Raw genomic sequence first — 20,959 nt, 5'->3', positions numbered from 1 at the left:
CTGGGCGGCCACCTCCCGCGCGCTTGCATGAGGGTTTGAGGCCATAAATTCTAGAATATCCGTGCGTAGGCTAGGACTGGAGTACTCCTAGGAATGGAGTATTCCGCCGCTGTTTCTTGGAGCTGCCGGTTTGTCTCACGTTTTCCTCATTTCTGATGATCGTCGATGTGCTTTGTCGACCGCCAGACTTCCATGAGTGATAGATCTTTGCGACCTTTCTCTTGTTGCCATTTGCAGCTCCCAAAGCAAAGATCATGCTTGCCTCCTTCTCATTATATATAGAAAGACATGGCGAATGGGACGAGACAAAACGAACATTAAAACCCTTGCACTGACGTTGTCAATTCGCCTTTGTGGTGATAGGCGTAAAAATAAGAACCATCAGTGCACTGTATCTAGCTAAGACAACGGCTATCACAGCTTGTTTCCAACTGACACCGTATGCGACGTGTTCCTTCGGCCGGGGCACGGTAGGTAAGACAATAGGTCGATCACGATGGTTTTCTTTATTTCGTTCTGGCTAACTCAGAGTGAGCCTGTTCGAGGGCGCCGCTTTTATGGTGCGGGTGGATGCACAGTTACGTCGTATTTTTGATAATTCGCGGGGTTTATTTATCAGCCAGAAAAAATTAGTACGCAATTAGTACGTAGCTGAAGATACCGCAATTAGATGTCCCTTCGCTCTTCCTACAAATGCCTCATTGATACTTTGATAATTAGTACAGCATTCTCGAGTTGGAAAATAATTACAATTACCTAGCGAAAAGGTAGCGAAAAAAATTACCGGCGGCTAATGCACTGCTGGAAACAATACGCACAGGTATTCTTTGAGTAGCGTAATCGCTCTTTTTTTAAAGACTTGGTGCGTGATAGTTGGGACAGCCTGCATAGGGGATACCTACTGAGCTCGATCCGCGAGGTGCCGGCAGCGTCGCCGGGCCAGCCGCGCCATGTTAACAGTCGTGTCAGTCGCGGAGCGCCGGAAAAATGCCAGCGGTCTTTTTCGCGCGAACGTCTCATCCCTATCTTTGGGCCCACCGTTCGCCTTGTGAACACATCCAGTCGGTGATATTTAAGCACGGACGTTTCAGTGGTTCGTGCGCTATTTGCTGTTGTTGGTATTTGTTTATTGAACAAGCACACAGAACATGAACATGTGCAATGTTTGCGTATCCGGACAGAATATGCGCCGTGGCCATGCGTCAACTGAGCTTCGTTGTCATGGTGACTGTGCTGTGTTCGGCTGCAGCAATTACGCAAGAAAGAAGCTCTGCGATAGGAATGTTGCCCAGATTGGGTTTTTCTCGATACCTTACTAATCTCTATTCTTCACTACAGCCTCCATGTAAAAGAGCACAGCAGATATGTGCGAGCGTGCCCCTGCCAGGCCTGCCTTGCAGGTGCAGTGTGCAGCTAGCACCTCGCCGTCTTCTTTTACGAGACGCCATGGTGTAAGTGGCTTTTCATTGATTGATTGTGATTGACGAACCAGGGAGGCAAAAAAAAAAAAATTCTGGGGCCGAATTCACAAAGATTTTTTTCGTAAGTGCTATTTTTCATTGGCTGATCGCCTTCGCTAATAATATGTCCTACATCACCATTGGCTGGCACGAACGCTTTAAGCGTCAGAACTTTTTGTGATTACGGGCCCTGTTTTGGCAAGACGAGCAGAATTGACGCAACATAAAAATTACAAAGGCTGTGTGGAATCATAGTGTTTAGTTCTAGTTTTTTCTTTTTTTTTTCAGCGGAGCAACGTTACCTTTAACTACGCCAGCGGACAACACGCAGTAAATTCCGTTATGAAAGCGATCGTGTTACGCGAGCACTTTGACGCATGGCTGCTGCACCCTATCGCTCGTCAGATAATTGTGACCCTTCCATCGACTCGTAGGCTTTCAATTGCACGTGGGTCACGAAGCTCGTTGCATTCACAAGTTAGTCCTCGATGTCTGCCAGGTCCACGCGAGGCAGTAGTCTGACATCGCACCGAAGTTCATCACCTTTGAGTTCGAGCTGGTCGACACAATCGCACAAGCGCACTTTGTTTTTATAGCGTGATTTTTCTGGTTCACTCAACCTACGCACATACGCGCCTAAGCACATCGTTGGCGTAAGACGTACCACTCGATAGCCAAGTCAGAAAGACACTTTGAAAAGGACGTTGGGCGGTTCGGGCGTATTGGTAGCTACATGGCGGCGCAGCCCTGCTCGGTGTAGGTAGCGCGAACTCGGGATCGAAGTTATGGCGGCCTCCGCGGACGCCGCTAGCGCTCCTAGCGATGACGTCATGTGCATACCCCCTATGTAGGAGTAACTTGCGGGAACGGAAGGGTCCGGGACGCTATAAAGGCGCGAGTCTTGCGAACTACTCGGGCTCTTCCAGCTTCTAGCGACACCCACAAATAAAGAAACTACATGATGAAGTAAAAGCACGCGCTGCTGTTTTATTTTCATTCTTAGGAACACGCTGCGGTGCTCCATGTACAGTGCCCACTGCGATAGGTGTGTCCACGTCTTTCTCCAATCATACCCCAGTTCCTTTATTACGATCGCAGTTATTTACACACTCTAGGCCACTTCTCACCATAGCCATCGCGGTGATATTCCCTTTAAAGTCCAATGATCGCGCCTCGCGTGCCGTATGCTGTGGGTGCTATGGAAAGCGTGCGAAGGGGAACCAACAATGATGGTGGCTTGATGCGCGCCCAATGTCACTTGACTAACAGCGCTGTGGGGTAGGAGAGCGCGCGTCCCCTCCTCTACCCCGGTCATGGCTGCGAATGGTTGTTCGCGCGACTGAGCGCATAAAGGGCTCGTGCGCCGTACCTTAGAGGCAATCTGCGGCCAGGGGTGCTTTTCTGGACATCGTCCAATTAATTAAGTAAATTAAATTATGTGGTATTGCGTGCCAAAGCCACGATATGATTGTGAGGCACGCCGTAGCAGGAGACTCCGGATTAATTTTGACCACCTGGAGTCGAATGGGGTCCAAGGGCGCTTTTGTATTTCATCCTCATCGAAATTCGGCCACCGCGACCGGGATCTGATCCCGCGGCCTCGTGCTTAGCAGCGCAACACCATAGCCGCTGCAAAATGCAAAAACACCTGCGTGCCGTGCATTGAGGGCACGTTAAAGATCCCCTGGTGGTGAAAATTAATGCGGAGTCCCCCACTACGCCGTACCTCATTATGAAAGCGTGGTTTTGGCACGTAAAACCCCAGAATTCAATTCAATGAGAGGGATACCTACATCAAAGCCGAGAACTTATAGTCTGAATACCACAAAGACCCTTAAAGACTAACTTCCGGAACGTTTCGAACTGTGCTCCCGAACACTTGACCAGGAAGTGCAGCGGCTGCTTTTGAACTCGCATCCTACTCCCCAGCCGCCGCGGCTGGCGCAGCTTTCTGTGACATCACAGACATCACCAGACTATGGGCCCTATAACGTAAAACTATTCCAATATGTTTTTATTCCAATCTCCTGATGTCAAATTCGCGTAACCGCCGACGCAAGCATCGGGCGGTAACCAGCAGGGTTGTCTGAACAGACCAATCAAACGATCTCATCGTTCATAGGAGGTCACTTTTGTTTGCTTGAAAAACGAATAGCATTGCCTACACTGAGCTGGTTGTCTTATCTAATTGGCTGACAAGAGGCGAGTAGCACACTCAAGTGGAGAGGGATTCGATGGGGCCAAGCCACTGCACTGAAAATCGATAACCGGATAAAGAGGGTGGTGCCGGCGTCTGCGATTGGTCCGCTTTCCCTTGGTTTGTGGTGGCTGGTCGGAAATCGCGGCGGCATGCAACGGAAGCTTAATAATGACGCTAAAACTGACCCTCAGCAAAGAAGAGTTGGCAGAACGAGGTCCTAAACGTGCCGAAAGTGCTCGAAAACGTTACATGGCCCCGCAAAAAGTTTTATTATACGCAAATAAACCGATGCTCTCCGGCAGGTGTGACTAGGCAGTGTCTGAGCGATCGGCGGCAGCCATCTTCTATTCCTTTCGGAACCGGGCAGCCTGCGGCTAATCAGACGAAAATTAAGTTTTGTTCTGCATATTAATGAGTCTTTAAGGCGTACACGTCATTTTGAAGCTGTGAGTTTTTGCGGTTTTGTGACGTCGCGTGACAGGCAGGTGAAGTGGGTGTCGCCCGAAAATTTTTCACCAATAGCCGAGGGCTAACGGAGAAAAGGCGTCGAATCAGAAATAACTATTTTTGTTTTGCTCGGTCGAATCACGCATAATCAATATGTACACGTCATATCAGATGGGGAGCTATCGCGTTTTTCGTGACGTCGCATGACAGACAGGTGAAGTGGGGGTGTCCCAAAATAGTATTTGACCAATCGCGGAGGGCTGATTGCAGAATTGGAGGATAAAAGTTTGGAATAGTTTTACGTTATAGCACCCTATGGCCATTCTAGGGCTCGTATTAGAGGCCAGACGAGTTCTGGAGCTAATGAATACATTCTTGCGCCAAAAAATGAAAATAAAGACTTTGGAAGGAAGAGTACGAAACGACAGAATGAGCGCTGACTTCAACTGATTTTATTCTTACAGCAGGGCAGGCAGAATGATCAAATACGCATGCGTACATCAGTGTTGCCTAGAGCGATTACAGTGACGTTTTCAACATTTGCAACTCGTTTTCAAACAGAAAAACAGACGTGTCACTAATACAACTCGTGCCTCTTACTTTTATGTGATATGCCTCCAAAATTTCTCTTGCTAACGTATTTAGTAACGTCGTTTCGTACTCTTCCTTCCCAAGTCTTTATTTTCCTTTTTTGGCGGAACAATGTATTCATTAGATCCCAACCAAGTCGCCCAGCAACAAGTTCTACTCGAGTTCTGGAGCGCAGTATGAATACTCCGTGAGGAGGGGGCACAAATTGCATCGCAAGTGGTCGAGAGTCGTTCAGTCCATTACTTGAGTTTTATGGCGGGGCCATAGCTCGTGTGAGCGTCTGTGTGAATGCCTCCAATTGGCGCATTACCTTTCCCTCTGCACACGCGTGCCTACAGACAGGAGGCCAAATTCACGAAGCTTTTATTTCGTGAGCTTTTTTTACCATTGGCCTTTCTTAATAATATGTCGGACATCATGATTGCCTGGCGTCTGTTCTCCCGAGCAGTTCTAGCGTAAGAACGCGCTTGTGATATACGTACATGCGCCCTTGGGCCCATATTCATCCTTTCGTTAGTTATTCACGCTTAGGGTCGGGAAGCGCGTGAGTATTGCAAAATGACAAGCATGGTGCCTAGGTCCCACGGGGCGATAGCGTTGACAAATTATTAGACCGATGTAACGTCGCGAAAGCGGCTCAAAATTCGAACAAAAGTCAGTGCCATCCTCTCCCAGGAGGTGTCATTAGCCCCGCCAGTGATCTGACGCCACAAACGTAGTGATTCAGCGTCACACACATGGTGCCTGCAGTGCTTAAATAGCCATAGAAAAAAGTAAAGCCAGTTCCACGGAGTGAAAGCTGTGAAAGCGCGATTTTCATGAAAGTCTTTTGTCTCGTCGTCGTTGTTTTCCTATATTCGAGCTTCGGTTTCGGATCGCGGAGTCTATCACAGTCACAGTCTACACAGTCTATCCCTTGCGCAGTCACTATCACAGTCTACCACAGTCTATCACACACTTTGCACCTGTGGCCGCACCCACGGTCGAGAAATTCTCTCTTGAACCGTCCATTGGCACCCTTCGTGGGAGGAATCTCTCTTTGTCGACGTCTCTGCTCGGCCTCCTACTTTCGAAGCTGGGGGTTAGCTTGCCCCTGCTAGCGCTTGGCTTGGGTTGCCTTCTCTTGAAAGTAGGGGTTGGCTTGCTCCAGCCGCGCTTGGCTTGCGGTTCCCGTTATCGATCCTTGGCGGTAGTGGCTTCCCTCCGCTGGCACTTTGCTCGAGCTTCTCGCTCTCAAAGCTCGTGATTTGCGCGACGTCAGCACTGCCAATCGCGCCGACCAGAATCCATGGGGCGAAAGGGTGTGCGCCGGCGAAACACCTGCTCCTATACCCCTCTCCACCTCCCCCGGCGCGCGCTCTGATTGGTCCGCTCCCATCCAGGCGAGGCCTCTCTCCCACCCTCGGCGTGCCCTCTGGAGGTGAGCTTCGGAACCTGCGCTCCTGCGTGACACCGGACGCCGGGCGGCGAAGGCTCGACTTAGCAGAGCTCCGCTGTTAAAATATAAAGTCACGTAGGATTATCCGGGAGCTCATAACTGCTGTTTCCTGTCATTAAGTGAAAAAGATGAGTCACTGGAGTCTAGTGACGTTGCTGTTGAACAATTTAAGATTTGTGATAAACTTCGTTTCTTTACAACAATGTGTATTGCAGTGTTAACCCTTATCCGTAACTAATTATTCAATTAACAATAAAAAACAAAACAGTTAATTGACTTTGTGCTTTCTTTGGATTCAGTCTGTGTTCCTACAGTCGTTACTAAAAATTGAGAGCCTTGGATCCCTCAGGTCTCCTGGCTCAAGGTGACAATAAATGAAATGTGGATTCTTTTCACGTATGACTGTTACAGAGGAACAAAGTATGATCGCGGACACATTATTATTTCGTTAAAAGAACAAGTTCGTTGTAAATCTTTCGTTTGTCTCAGCGCTCGAACTACATGCAAAGGAGTGTCGCGAGGCCAAGCTTACCTTTTCGTTATACGGGTCATTTCGAAATAACGGTGTTCGTCGAAAAGGCAGTCGAAAGTGTGCATTTGCATCACAGCGACCGTGCGTGCGTGTCCTCGCTAGAAAGTGCTCGACAAAGCTGGCTTCTCCACTATAAGATTACTTATGGGGTGAAGCCACAGTGTAAGTGAAGCATACTCATATCCAGCGTTTTACGTCTCTATACACCGAGAGTACCTACGTCTGATTGTAATCGAGACCGCGAACATGAAAAGGGCAAGTTACACTATAGGTAAATAATAAACAAACAAAAGACCAGCATCCGGAATGAGTTCTCCAAGTACTAGTAATAAACATACACTAAATAAATATAAGGTAGTACTAGTAATTAGATGGATGGAAAGATGGATGAAAAATCTTTATTGTTGAAGTTTATAGCATGCTGGCCTATTATGTAAGGGAAAAGGCAAATCACACTCGGGAGTATTATTCGCCTGATTTCGTGATGACTTGTGAATATGAGCTCTATGAACGCATCATGGCGCGAAACGCAATCATATCGCAGACATCCATTTGTGTGAACTGCACCTGCCTACACAACTTTCCCGTATACATTTAAGGCACTAAAGTGAAGCCAAATGATAGTTCTTATCGAAATCTTTAAAGAGCCTACTATTAGTTGAAGAGACTGTAGAAAACCGATTTCTGCGAATCGGTTAATCCCATATTCTTGAGTATATTTACGTTGCCGGCTCCTAACACAATATCTGCATGCAGTATTTTAGTTTATGTTTTGCCCAGACCATATATGTATACGGCGGAAGACTGTTACAATTCGGCAGTGATCTCACCTCAAACTATTCAAGCACCTGCTCACCTAGAACTTGCAGACAATCTTGATTTATACATTTTTTAAATTCTTCAATTTCCAAGTGCAGTCGGATTTGTGAAGTTAAATTGTGTATCTGGAGGGTGTTATCAGATGAATTGGTGTTGCTCTTGCTGTCCAGCGCCAGCGCTAGGCGGAAGACTTAATTTTCAAGTGGGAAAAACGGGTTGCTCTTAGCTCGGACGCAAATACGCCGCCAACAAAGTTTGCATCAGTTTCGCTGCGCCGACATTCACGCTGCAGTGAATTAGGGCCCATATTTACAAAGCTGTTCGGTCGGAAGTTCGCTTTACCATTGGTTGTCTGCCTTCGCTGGCCTTGTTTTTTAAAAAAAATTGGCAAGGCGTAAATATAAACTCACTAAAGTAAATTGATGTGCGTTTCGACGCGTTAATTTTGGTGGTAAATTTGAAATCTGCCAGTTACCAAAACTTTATCAACCACAAAGGTGCACTCATTTTGTAGCGGTTATCTCGAAACCTGCACGTTTTTCTGGATGTCATGGAATCTGACGTGACCTCGCCACTCAGTGGCTTCATTTTCGCAATCGGAACTTGTTCCGGAGTGACAGTGAAAAGTTAATCCAAGCATTCAGATTAAATATTATCTTGTTGAACACTGTGGCTTCCCGAGAAATCAATGTCTGGCTCACCAATTATTCCAGTTAAAGAAGACCACCGCGTGTCTCAGGTCATCTTGTTAAAAACAAAATTTGTATGCTTGCCTTTATTAATGACACCCGTAGTGTGAAAACAAAAACAAATATGCAGGTTCAACGCAATGTGGGATCAATGTTCTGCGAAACATATTGCAGGCAGCTAGCTATCCAGCATCGTTTGGGGTTCTGCAAAGCGTTACCAAATGGACCAACGCGTTTTTGTGTATGCCAGGCAATTTTGTGCGACGCGAGCGTGTGCGCCACAACAGCAGCAAGAAGACGACGACCACCACGCTAGTATGGCGGCGATGGCATCCACCACCTGCGGTTATCGTTTTCTGTATTTCTACATTTCAATTAAACATAACAATTAACTTCCCCTACGCTTCCTCTGGCTTCATCGTCTGTTACTTCACATTATTGTCAGTTGTTGTTGTCAGTTGTTGTCTTATTTGTTACTTCTCAGTGCATTGTACATTTGAATTTTACTTTGTCTTACATTAAGTTCAATTGTGATTCTGCATTGTGTATGGTTCCTTGATTCATGATGTATGTCACATTGTACTGTTTTCCCTTCGCTGCTGCCATCTTGTAAATGGGCCGCGGACCCCGTCGAGCTGCTCCAAGGCAGCTTTTTGTCCCCGGCCTTTTTTTCTCTCGGAGAAATCTTGTAGAAATATTGTTGCCACTTAATATACTTGTCAGGAAATTTAGTAAAGGCTTTGCGGCACATGATGCTAATTGTTGTAGTAGTTTTTGTTGTTGCATTAGTTACTAAAATAAGACTATAATAAATTTCTTCTGTCAATATGGTGGCGTTCTTAATTGTTCGCTGAATTCAAAGTTCGATTGGCGTCTAAGAGGCGTCGACTTCTACGTCTGCTATTTCTATGGTAGCAGACAGCAACAACTTAGCAACAACGAAGGAGGGTTCTTGCTTTCGCTCCCCGTCCCTATCTTTCCCTTAATATTACCACGTTTTTCGTCAGCTTTAACAATTAAATTTAATATGAACCTAGCAGCGTATGTGACAAACTTTTGTCCACGTTTAATTAACAACTAACAAGTATTTTATGATGTGCAAGTATTCCACCAACTTGTCAAGAGCTGCGACGGAACTGTATTCGCCACTGGCTGAAATTTGAGCTCAGGAAGGTAAAATGAAGCGGACTACAGTTAGTTCCTTTTTTTTTTACCTCACGCCATTTCATCTGCCAGACTATGCTGCCATTCTTCAAGATGCAAGAGCGGTTCTTTTTTTACAGTTCCTACCAGTCTCATTTCACAAGTCGTAACAACACTAACGTCATTGTTAGCGCTACGAAATCCCCCATCTTAAGTACGCCCATCAATACGATCATCATTGATATTGAATACGTTCACTGCATTTAATCCTGATATTAAATGATACCCCGTCATTGCGACCCCTTCGCTGACATTCGCGAGCAATATATCACGCAAGCATGTCAATTTGTGCTTATCCACACTCACTCCCTCCTCGCAACCCTGTTTTCAAAGAAGTAAAAAAGAAGAAACTCGGTATGAAAGGAGGGGGTGAATCTCTCGCGGAATGGATGGTCGTCCGTCTACTGCACCGCGTCTCACGACGGCGTGCACGGCATCTCCGCGGCGTCACGCACCGCCGCCGGGACCTGCGAGCCGTGCTCTCTTCGCACACGGCACGCCTGCGCCGTCGACATGTCTTCTCCCCAAATCGATGCTCGCAAGACCAGCACCATAAACAAGAGAATCCGCTATGTGTATGCGATGCACTGTTTCGCTTGAAGGTGTCCCCGCATTCTAAATAAGGGCGGGGGTCGAGTAATGGAACTCAGGCGCCACTCGAATGTTTAACTTGAAAAAAAGTGGGGCACCAGTGAAACACAAAGGCCGCGCACACAAGGAAAACGCGCTAGACACGGGCGGACGCTGGTAGCCAGCGTCCGTCCGTGTCTAACGCCTTTTCCTTGTGTGCGCGTCCTTTGTGTTTCGCTGGTACCCCCATTTTTTTCAAGTTCATCATGCACCAACTGGCCCAAGAGCTTGCGCTAATGCACTCGAATTTTTATTCTCTTCGAGAATTCTGAAGCGTACATTTTGGTTGGTTGAATAATCATCGTACATAGGCATGCCTTTTCGCGCCAAGTTCTTCACTGCTCAAATTATAGTCTTAAGTTGAAGTCGGCAGGAGGAACAAAATAGCAGCGACCCTACAGCCACTGTGCAGATGTCCGGCACCGCCTTCTGTGCGACCTTTCTGTGGACGAAAATACTTTTTAAAAAAAGAGCAGCACAGTATACTTTTCTCTTAAGAACTCGATGTCTGACTCGAACAAGGGCTTATAAAGGTGCTGTCGGCTTTCGCTAAGCGCTTACCACTTACTATACTTTGGTGCGCGAGACTGTTTGGCTCCAGGGAGGGGATCTGTTAAGGAATGTGAGGTAGAATAAATTTCACGAATCAAAGCCTGCATTTAGACGAATACAAGGACGTTTATTCGTTTAGCACCACATTAAGGGCATTGTATAAGGGAACCTAAAGGGGGCTCCATGACGCCTCTCGCTAGCGCAGCTTCCCTCTTTTTCTTTATTCCGATCGTCAAATAGCAGCGCGTAAAGGTACGAGACGAACGTTAGTACAGAGACACAGCGTCGTTTATCTCTTCCACGGTCGTCCCTTGCGTTTTACGCGCTATTATTTGATTATCATCAATAATTAACTAGCCCAAATTTCAGCTCTAGTGAAGTTCTTCATCCCGCATTGTTTTTTTCTTGGCCCAAGGCATCGACAGAACTCCTACGAGCATATACAATGCGATCGAAATTAGACTTCCCACGCTTAAACGTGATGCGTTCTAGATACATCGAAGCTTTGTTTGCCTACCCTCACTGCCCTCTATAATTGTGAGACTGCATAACGTTTATTATTTTCTTTTTCACCGTTCAACCTATGAATGTGCTCTTCTCTCCATTCAAATGTCTCTCAGGGCGGTTTCCAAACCGAATGAAGTCCGCATCATAACACACAAGTGGCTATAGTAGCGGAGCACAGGAAGAGAGGAACATACACGCCTAAAGCGTCAGTATGTGCTGCGATAAACTCATTGGTTTCATGAGCACTGCGCGTATTAAACGATAAAGCCCTGTGTGCGTTATGTACTACGGTGTATTAAACAAAAACCAAACAATAAACGACAACCAAAGGCTGCAATCGTCAGCAGTCTTTTCTGGCTCCAGCACATCAGGAGCTAAGATACGTAGTTGTCGATATCGCTTGCAAGACTTGCCAGCGAAAGGGATTTGTCACTCGCACGCGATCTCGAATTCGGACACTTTGGCGAAACCGCGGCCTCCAAACGCGTGACGATTGATTTTCCAAGTTTCCTCGAGAGCGCTATATACCTCAACGACCGCGCTAAGCAGGATCTGCGGTTTATTCGCATGTCTCCTAACGACGCGTGCAGACAAAAACGAACCAAATTCTCGTCTCGGGGTTTCATGCCTTACCACATCCAAGCGCGCCATATGAACTGATTTTACGCCCTATTTTTCTACTGAACCTCCTTTCACATCTGTGGGCGCACGCCGCCTAGGATCCCTCCATGCTATATAGCATAGAAAAGCGCGGTTGCTGAACTAGGCAGCCGGTCACAAGAGTCAATTATCAGACTCAACAGCGAAAACACGCACTGCGCTCCCGTGTGAACCCTGTTCTGAAGGTAGGGATTCCAGGGCGCCTCGACCTCTCTATGTCAAGCCGTGTTTCGGAGGTCATCATTTCTTCGTGTCGATGCAACGCAATAAGCTGAAGGGACGCTTTAAGCTGGTAAACTTGGTCGGGGTAAAAGCTGGTAAACGTTTATTCACGTGTTACGGCAGGATATTACATAGTTACGACCCTCTCATAAGCTGCCATAGTCTGTCGTCTCTTATAGTGCTCATGCCGCCCCTTACCCTTGATTTTAAAGTCCTGGAAGTTTTCTGGATCGTTTACAGCCAATCAGGAAGTTCGATGCAAGATGTGGCTTTGCAATGCGTGGCCTTGTGAAAAGAAGGGTGCGCAAGTGTGCGCTCGGCGCGTTGGACCCTCCTCGAACTTGCCGCCAGATTTGCTTCGTAAAATGAAAAATTAGTTTTGCTGTACTCCGATTCGCAGTTCGTGTGTTTGGTTCTGATTCCGTCTTTGTTTCGTGGGCTGCAAAACTTTGGTAACGCAGCATCGCAACTAGCGCGACGTTGAAATTCGGTGAACCCCTGGGTAGGATGAATGAAGGGAAAATTATACACATGCACTGTAAGGATGAATACGACACAAGGCTGACACTTGAAAGCGCCGACCGTGATACCAAAGCTTACACATTTTCCGTTTGCACTAAGTCATTGTGCTCGATTGGTTGATTGCTTTACTTATTATTATATTATAATTGTAAGCAACAAATGTGTTGCCGGCTTCTTCGAAACGTTCACTTGTTAACGTGATTCGATGAAGTGAATCCTCACAGCTATTAAGACTTCTCTACCACGCGAGGGCGATTGAGCAAAATTGAAGAATTTGTAAATTTGCAAATGCTTAATTGTAAAGCTTACCTAGCAGGACTCTGAGGAACTATCAGACATTGTTTGGGATATTATCGGCCTTAGTGAGATTAGAAGAACTGGCGAGGCTTATACAGTGCTGACGAATGGCCACGTCCCCTGCTATAGAGGACTTCAAGAAGCAATATGGAGCAGGGATTCCTAATCCATAAGGACACAGCGGGCAACATTGACGAATTCTACCGCATTAACGAGATGATAGCAGTAGTCGTAATAAAATTTAATAAGAAGTATAAATTAAAGGTAGTACAAGCCTACGCTCCAACCTACAGTCATGATGACGATGACATAAATCAGTTTTATGAAGATGTTAAATTAGCGATGAGAAAAGTACAAACTCTGTATACTGTAGTAATGGGCGACTTCAATGCAAAAGTGGGGAAACAGCAGGCTGGTGAACAAGCAATTGGCAACTACGGCGTCGATTTTAGGAACACTCAAGGAGAGATATTGGTAGAATTCACGGAAAGGAAAAAGCTGCGAATCAGGAACACCTTTTTCAGGAAGCGTAACAAGAGAAAGTGGAAATGAAAAAGCCCTAATGGTGAAACAATAAACGAAATTGATTTCATACTTTCTGCCGATCCCAGCATAGTTCAGGATGTAGAAATGTTAGGAAGGGTAAACTGCAGTAACCATAGGTTAGTGAGGTCTAGGATTCACCTAAATTTGAAGAGAGGAAGAGTAAAATTAGTCAGAAAGAAACAGAACAACCTAAACGCAGTAAGGCTAAAAGCAGACAAATTCAGACTGGTACTTGCAAACAAATATGCAGCCTTAGTGCAGAGAGATGAAGATGACATAGAGGTAATGAATGAAGCCGTAACTAGGCAAGCTTCTGTAGCACTAACTAAAATGGAGAGTAAGGCACCAAGGCAACCAGTAGGTTGCCTTGGTGCCTTGGTGCCTCGAGGTAAGCTCTCTCGAGTAAGAAAGGACCTAATCAACTAAAAAGAATAAAAGTGTCTAATTCAAGATATCAGATAGAATTCGCAGAGCTGTCAAAACTGACCAACAAGAAGAAATAAGCGACATTCGAAATTATAACGTGAGAAATAGTGCGGAAGCAGTAAAAAATGGACGGAGTATGAAATCAATGAGAAGGAAACTTGGCATAAGACAAGCCAAGATGTATGCACTGAGAGATAAGCAGGCTAATATCATCAGGAACCTCGAAAATATAGTAAAAGCCGCAGAAGAATTCTATACTGACCTCTACAGTACCCACAGCAGCCACGATACCTCCATTCGAAGTAGTAATGAACAGGTTACAGAGGCTCCTTCTATAACTAACGATGAGGTTAGAAGGGCCTTGCAAGACATGAAACGCGAAAAAGCGGCAGGAGAAGATGGAATACCAGTCGATTTAATCAAAGATGGAGGAGACATAATGCTTGAAAAACTGGCGACCCTTTATACGAACTGTCTCACGACTTCAAGGGTCCCAAAGAACTGGAATGATGCCGACATTATAATAATCCAGAAAAAGGGAGACGTTAAAAAATTGAACAATTATAGGCCCATTAGTTTACTTCCAGTACTATATAAAATATTCACCAAGAAATTCTCCAATAGAATAAGGGCAACAGTGGAATTCAGTCCACGAAGGGAACAGGCTGGTTTCAGGAAGGGATACTCTAGGATGGATCACATCCATGTTATCAATCAGGTACTCGAGAAATCCGCAGAATACAATCAGCCTTTCTATATGGCTTTCATAGACTATGAAAATGCATTTGATTCTGTAGAGATACCAGCAGTCATACATGCATTACGTAACCAAGGAGTACAGGATGCTTACGTAAATATCTTGGACCATATCTACAGAGATTCCTCAGCTACCTTAATTCTCCTCAAGTAGGAAGATACCTATAAAGAAGGGTCAGACAAGGATACGCAATCTCTTCAATGCTATTCACTGCGTGCTTTGAAGAAGTATTCAAGCTATTAAACTGGGAAGGTTTAGGAGTGAGGATCAATGGCTGAATATCTCAGCAACCTTCGATTTACAGATGGCATTGTCCTGTTCAGCAACACTGGGGACGAGTTACGATGAATGATTGGGGACTTTGACAGAGAGAGTGTAAGAGTAGGGTTGAATATTAATATCCAAATTACAAAGGTAATGATCACTAGCCGTGCAAGGGAACAAGATTTCAGGATCGCCAGCCAGCCTCTAGAGTCTGTGAAGGGGTACGTTTACTTAGGTCAATTACTCACAGGGGACCCTGATTGGGAGAAGGAAATATACAGAAGAATAAAATGGGTTGGAGCGCATACGGCAGGCATTGTCAGATCCTGACTGGAAGCTTACCATTATCATTGAAAACGAAGGTGTACAATCAATGCCTTCTACCGGTGCTAACATATGGGGCAGAAATTTGGAGACTTACAAAGAAGCTCGAAAACAAGTTAAGGACCGCGGAAAGAGCGATGGAACGAAGAATGTTAGGTGTAACGTTAAGAGACAGGAAGAGAGCGGTGTGAATCGGAGAGCAAACGGACGTAGCCGATATTCTAATTGACTAAGAGGGGAAAATGGACCCGGGCAGGTCATGTAATGCGTAGGTTAGATAACCGGTGGACCACTAGAGTTACAGAATGGATGCCAAGAGAAGAGAAGCGCTATTGAGGACGGCAAAAGACTACGTGGGATAATGAAATTAAGAACTTCGCAGGCGCTAATTGGAATCGGTTAGCGCAGGACAGGGGTAATTGGAGATAGCAGGGAGAGGCCTTCTTCTGCAGTGGACGTAAAATAAGATGATGATGATGATTATGTTGGCATGATTATTATTATTATTATTATTATTAATTGTATGCCTTAGAGTGTATACGAGGTTATCAATTTGGCGTTTTTCAGTGTGCAAACGTTGCTGCAAATGGCAGTCAAATACTCAGATATTCTGGGTTCTGTTGATCAAATAACCCATGGATGGAAAATTATATTGCTGCATAAGATTTGCATATCCTCCTCGCCGTGCTGCGCCCCTTGGAAATAAGCTGCTCAATTCGGCAAACGCGAGCCACTTGGTACTGCTCAAACCTGAACGTTGAAATTGCGATTTCGAAGTTTGCAGTAGTTACAAAGTATTATCTCTATGTGTTATACGAGTGCGTCTGAGACGGCGCCAGCGCAATCTTTTGCGGAAACCATCCGCTTTAAGACAGACAACCCTTGCATAGCCTCCATATTCAGATTCGACCTCGTAGCTCTTCAGCTGATGCCAGGGAAAAGATCGATCGACGACTTCTATGCCAATGCTGAGAGGCCGAGAGTTGACATCCGCGCTTGTACTGACGAAACTGCCCGCTGGACTATGTGTGCTGGTGCGCAGACACTCCTGTGCACATGTCATTCGCATTTCTCATTGCCACAGGCGTTAGGTTGCAACCATGGTACTTGTGGGAGATCGATTCCCTTCACAAAGGAGTACCGCCGAGCCGAGCTCGAAGAATCTAGTGTCTTGAGAATACAAGAACGAAATGTAGAAGCTCTGCAGCTAGTTTATAATTTGTATAACTTCAGCGTACGAATGAGAAATATTTTAAAACCGCAAATGTGCATACACCGTATTTTCTGCGGTGCCCGATGGAGGGAGAAAGAAATAGGAGACAGAAAACACAGAAGCTAACCAGAACAACTGCACGGTTGGATACTCCGCATTGCGGCAAGGCCAAAGGGGAGAAAAGATAGAGGCAGAACAAGGATGTTAAAAAAAAACTGTTCGCGTACACGCAGTGAGGTCAATGAAAACGTGTGCAGTGTATTATGCTGTCGCAATGCTCCCCCAAAACACAGGACTTGACTGCCCTGGGCATCCATGTTGACATCTGAGCGGCCAAGGCCAGGTAGATATCTGAAAAAAGGGTACACATGCATGGCGCAGTGCAGGGATGGCGCAGTTCTGTTCTTGGCAGTGCCAGTTGCACTTTTCACAATCCAGTTCACCTACCAATGGGAAAGCCCCCTATGCGCCATTTCCGTTGGCGCCTGCTGGGTAAGAAGTTTAATTTTATTTTCCAATTTGTTACAACGTGCCAGCTAGAATTCGGCTCAAAGCAAAATGAAGAGTCACGAAGAGGCAAAACCAGCATAAAAAGGAATTGATTTCTTGTACATAGTAATTTATTTGCGATTTGTGTTGACAAATAATTAATCATTTTTGTAATACATTCAACACATCACTACAATATAAGTAAAGCGCATATGTAAGAGCATATAATCTCGTTACTACTGTACAAAAGATGAAATGGAGTCATTCCAGCATGCAATCTATATTTCGCATCTCTCATAAATATGTGCAAAATTCAATGCTTTCTTTTGTTTCAATGCTGTCTTAAGACCTACATTCATATTAATTTATTTCTCTGAACACAAACATAAACTAAGCGAAACAACGAACCCGTTTATTCAGTGCCCTCGAATAAAGGTATCGATTTACTCTGCCAAACTAGCTTTCTTTCAAGCGTGCATGTAGGTGAGGCGCTTAATGTACACTTACGTTTGTTGTCATTGTTCTCTTTTCATGTGTGTTTGTAGAAGGTACGCTGTTTTACAACTGTCTCGTCATGTTTGAAAAAAGAAAAAGGATTTCTAAAGTAAATTTGGTAACGTATCTTTCGCATCAAAATATGTATGTTTTTATGTATGTGAATAGACTGTAAAGTGTGCGTTCGCGTCTGTCTTTCTGTGTGCATGTGCGTGTTTCAGCTAATCAGGGCATGCTTGTAGAACAATCTGAGGAGCTAATTCATGAATCAGGGATGTTCTATGAGTTTTTCAAGGATTTGTACAAAAATTTGGATCAAGACTAATTTTTACTATCTCTCAAGTTCTGGACAATGAGCGTCGCAGATGAGAGTGGCCTCCAGCAGGAGGACCTTAGGCAGTGAAACGCAGAGTGCAACATGTCTACGTGCAATTACGTTGTCCTTCATCAGCTTTTCGCGTACAGGGAACACGTTCTCCTAATTACTAATCTAGCGAGTTGTACTGACTCATGACTGGAATAGCTCAAAACATATATCTTGTGCTGTATTGTCGAGCCGTTGCAATCATGACTTGCTCCTAACCATGAACTTTTCTTTCCTTGCGAGGCTGAATGGCCGCTGACCCGGTTTTAACTGATGCGCCACGTTCGTGCAATAAACTCACGTGTCGTGACAGCTAGCTTTATTTTTATAGAACAGTGTCAGTGAGATGAGACACTAAAGACGCAAGTGGAGAATGTGCTTGCATAAACGAAATAAAAAATAACTTTCTCTTATGATACATTAAAATACAAGTGCACTGCAGCTGCTACAAGTTCCAGGCATATCCAACAAAAGCAACGAGAACTTGCGCCTCGTGCCTGAACAACAAACGGAGCGCAAGCCTCTCAAGCTCTCATTGTAGGCTACCGGCACCTGAAAAGCGCATTCTTTATGACCCCCAAGGCACGGCAAGCGCAGCAGTGCATCCCCTGAGATGAGTGATGAGCAAGGGCATGCATAACCCTCATGCACACATATGGTTCGTAATTTCAGGCTGGTCCCTGTCAACGCCACAAGTTACTGCAAGCCACCTAGCTCCGCGGTGGCTCGTGTTTCGTATTGTCTCTGCACAGAGTTCTTTGGCGGTCTATCCAGGACATTCGCATCGTACCAGACCCACACCGGAGTATCATCCCAGAGCACTCTGGTGGTACAGTTCTACGGATGATCGAGCTGGCCATCGTAACGCACCAAAGATCCTCATTTCACAGCGCACTTCTCAGTTGACGCCACTGACGGTTCCAGGCGCTTGAAAACATTCGACCATTCCGGACGCACAAAAAAAAGAAGACCACACGCATTATACAAGTGTTCTGGTTGGAAGTGCTGAGCCGTGTCTTCTCCTGAAGCTGCCGCGCGCCGGCACGGCAACGCAGATACCACAGTCCAAGTATCAGGAAGCAGTTACAGCGTGATGAACACTGAGAACGTAATCGGCCGCGCGAGCGCCGATTTTCGTCACCGTTGCTGTCGTCTGCTTCTTTTCTTCCCCTTCTCTCTGTCCGCTCCGCCAACGGCGCACGTCCTCGGGCGACCAGCGAGCCGCCCCGCCGGCTTGCAATGACACGATTAAAGCTTTTCACCGGAGAGGTTCGTGATGTTGTAGTACGAGTGATCGGGGAAACGATCCAGTTCAATGTAGTCGTTCTCGCTAACGAGGAGCTTGTCAAGGAGGCAAGTGAGTTCGGTGAACGAAGGTCGCTCGTTGGGGTCCGGGTCCCAGCAATAGTACATTATGTTGTACATTTCTCGCTTGCAGTGCTCAGGCTTTTCAAGGCGGTAGCCATCGCGGACGCGTCGCATCACCTCGGCAGCAGCCAGTCCAGGGTATGGTGTAGAGCCTGGCAAGAAAGCCAAGTGGGTAACGCCTTTAGGACACAGCACCAGCAAAGAGCACGCATCACATGACTGAGTGAGTGCAGGGAATAATGTTTTCTTACCGAGTGTGACGATCTCCCACATGAGTATTCCGAAAGACCAGACGTCAGTCTTGGTGGTGAAGATGTTGTCATAAAGCGATTCCGGTGCCATCCACCGTATTGGCAAGCGCCCCTGCAACACAGATGTTCTATCACAAAAATGCCACACGCACAAAAATGGCGGCAACACAGAAATAAATCGCCTTCTCAATGACGCATCTAGTGATGCAATAAGCAGTGAGCGCCTTAACGTCCAACTAAATGTCCCTGCAAAGGGCAAGTGCACTTACCTCTGATTTTCTTTCATAAACATGGCTAGTGATGACGTCCCTAGCAAATCCAAAATCAGCAACTTTGCAGGTTTTGTTTTCTCCGACAAGGATGTTTCTCGCGGCCAGATCTCTGTGTATAATCTAAACAAAAGACATTTGATGAAAAATGAAAATACCGCATAGGCAAATCGAAAGCAGATAATGTTATGTCTATTCTTATGCTAATTTTTATGTTTCTATTCGCAAGTAAATCATGCTAGAGCTAGAGCCTAATCCTCCATGCTAGAGCCTAAGCTTTTGTAGCAATGCTCGAGAGTGTATTTCTTTTATTTATTTATTTTTTTGCAATAAATGACATCACACTTCAAACTTGAAGGAGAAATATAAAACATTAAGAATGATTATCACTTATTTTTCTATGTCTACCTTGGAAATTTTCTGAGGGAAAATATATTTGTTTGGATTCAGATATCTTAAAAGTGCTTACGGCAAACTTGTCATTATTCACACCATATGTAACGTTAAACGACCTCTCGTGCAACGTTCATTCACCTGCCCAAGCCTAGTCAGACAGAGCGAGTAGTAGCGGAATTATATCATGCAGCGTGCTTACCCCTTTGGATGAAAGGTATTCCATTCCCTTGGCTACTTGGTACGCGAAAGATGTCAGATCCCGTGACGTGAGGTGCTTACTACTTCCGTGTAGATTTCCGTACGACCTTTCAACTCTGCTCTCACGAAGGTACGTTTGCAGTTTACCGAAAGGTACAAACTCCATGATGACGAATAAGGGGTCTGGAACAGAGTAATTGCTAAATTAGAACAGAAGGCGCTTTGCTTAGAACAGAAGGCGAACAGTTATTTGCCTTGTGACGAAGTTATGAAGAGGTAATTTCTCGGCAACGCGATCTGTGTATACACTTTTCACAAGACATCTGTATCTGTTTCATGTGCAAGTTTGTCTCATTGACGCTGGTGGGAAAATGCGTCTACAAAAATATCCCACAGGGTGCCAGGCTGCAAAGGAACAAAGGTTTGATTCCATCACTTGGCCAACCGTCAACAGCAGGAGCCTAGAACTACTGCAGCGAACAATTCTCCAACGTCTTTTTCCTGTGCATTACAAGAAACCGAAGGCCAACGCGAGGTGAAATAAACATGCGCAACGTTATTAAAATGAGAGCAACTGTGTGCACTGGACAAGTCCCACCGCGCAATATATAAAGAAAATGTGAAAACTCATGGGCAAGATATATGCAAGAACATCGTCACAGCACACTAATTCAACAACGAACAGAATAAATTTAGGTGTTTAACATCCTGAAGCAATACGTGTGATATGAAACACGCAGTTTTAGAAGGCTGCAGATTAACGCTTGCCATCGGCCCTACATTGCCATGCATCTCCACCTAAGTATGTAGGCATTCTTGCATTCTGGGAT

The 20,959-nt window shown here is 45.5% G+C and overlaps 1 protein-coding gene across 2 annotated transcripts in view; it reads right to left on the bottom strand.

The window, feature by feature from the left end:
• Positions 1-16,897: 16,897 nt before the first annotated feature.
• The window catches only part of Cad96Ca (tyrosine kinase receptor Cad96Ca), a 124,928-nt gene continuing 120,866 nt past the window's right edge, over positions 16,898-20,959 (bottom strand). For both annotated transcript variants that reach the window (XM_065451164.2, XM_065451165.2), the window contains 4 exons: positions 20,131-20,312; positions 19,536-19,658; positions 19,267-19,378; positions 16,898-19,167 (listed from right to left, as the gene is read on the bottom strand). In XM_065451164.2, the coding sequence (XP_065307236.1) occupies positions 18,896-19,167; positions 19,267-19,378; positions 19,536-19,658; positions 20,131-20,312 (689 nt within the window). In that variant the 3' untranslated portion in view covers positions 16,898-18,895. The remainder of the gene's footprint in view (positions 19,168-19,266; positions 19,379-19,535; positions 19,659-20,130; positions 20,313-20,959) is intronic.

Source organism: Dermacentor albipictus, chromosome 1 (assembly GCF_038994185.2).
Source record: "Dermacentor albipictus isolate Rhodes 1998 colony chromosome 1, USDA_Dalb.pri_finalv2, whole genome shotgun sequence".
Lineage (NCBI taxonomy): Eukaryota > Metazoa > Arthropoda > Arachnida > Ixodida > Ixodidae > Dermacentor > Dermacentor albipictus.
This window is presented reverse-complemented; position numbering and strand designations above follow the sequence as displayed.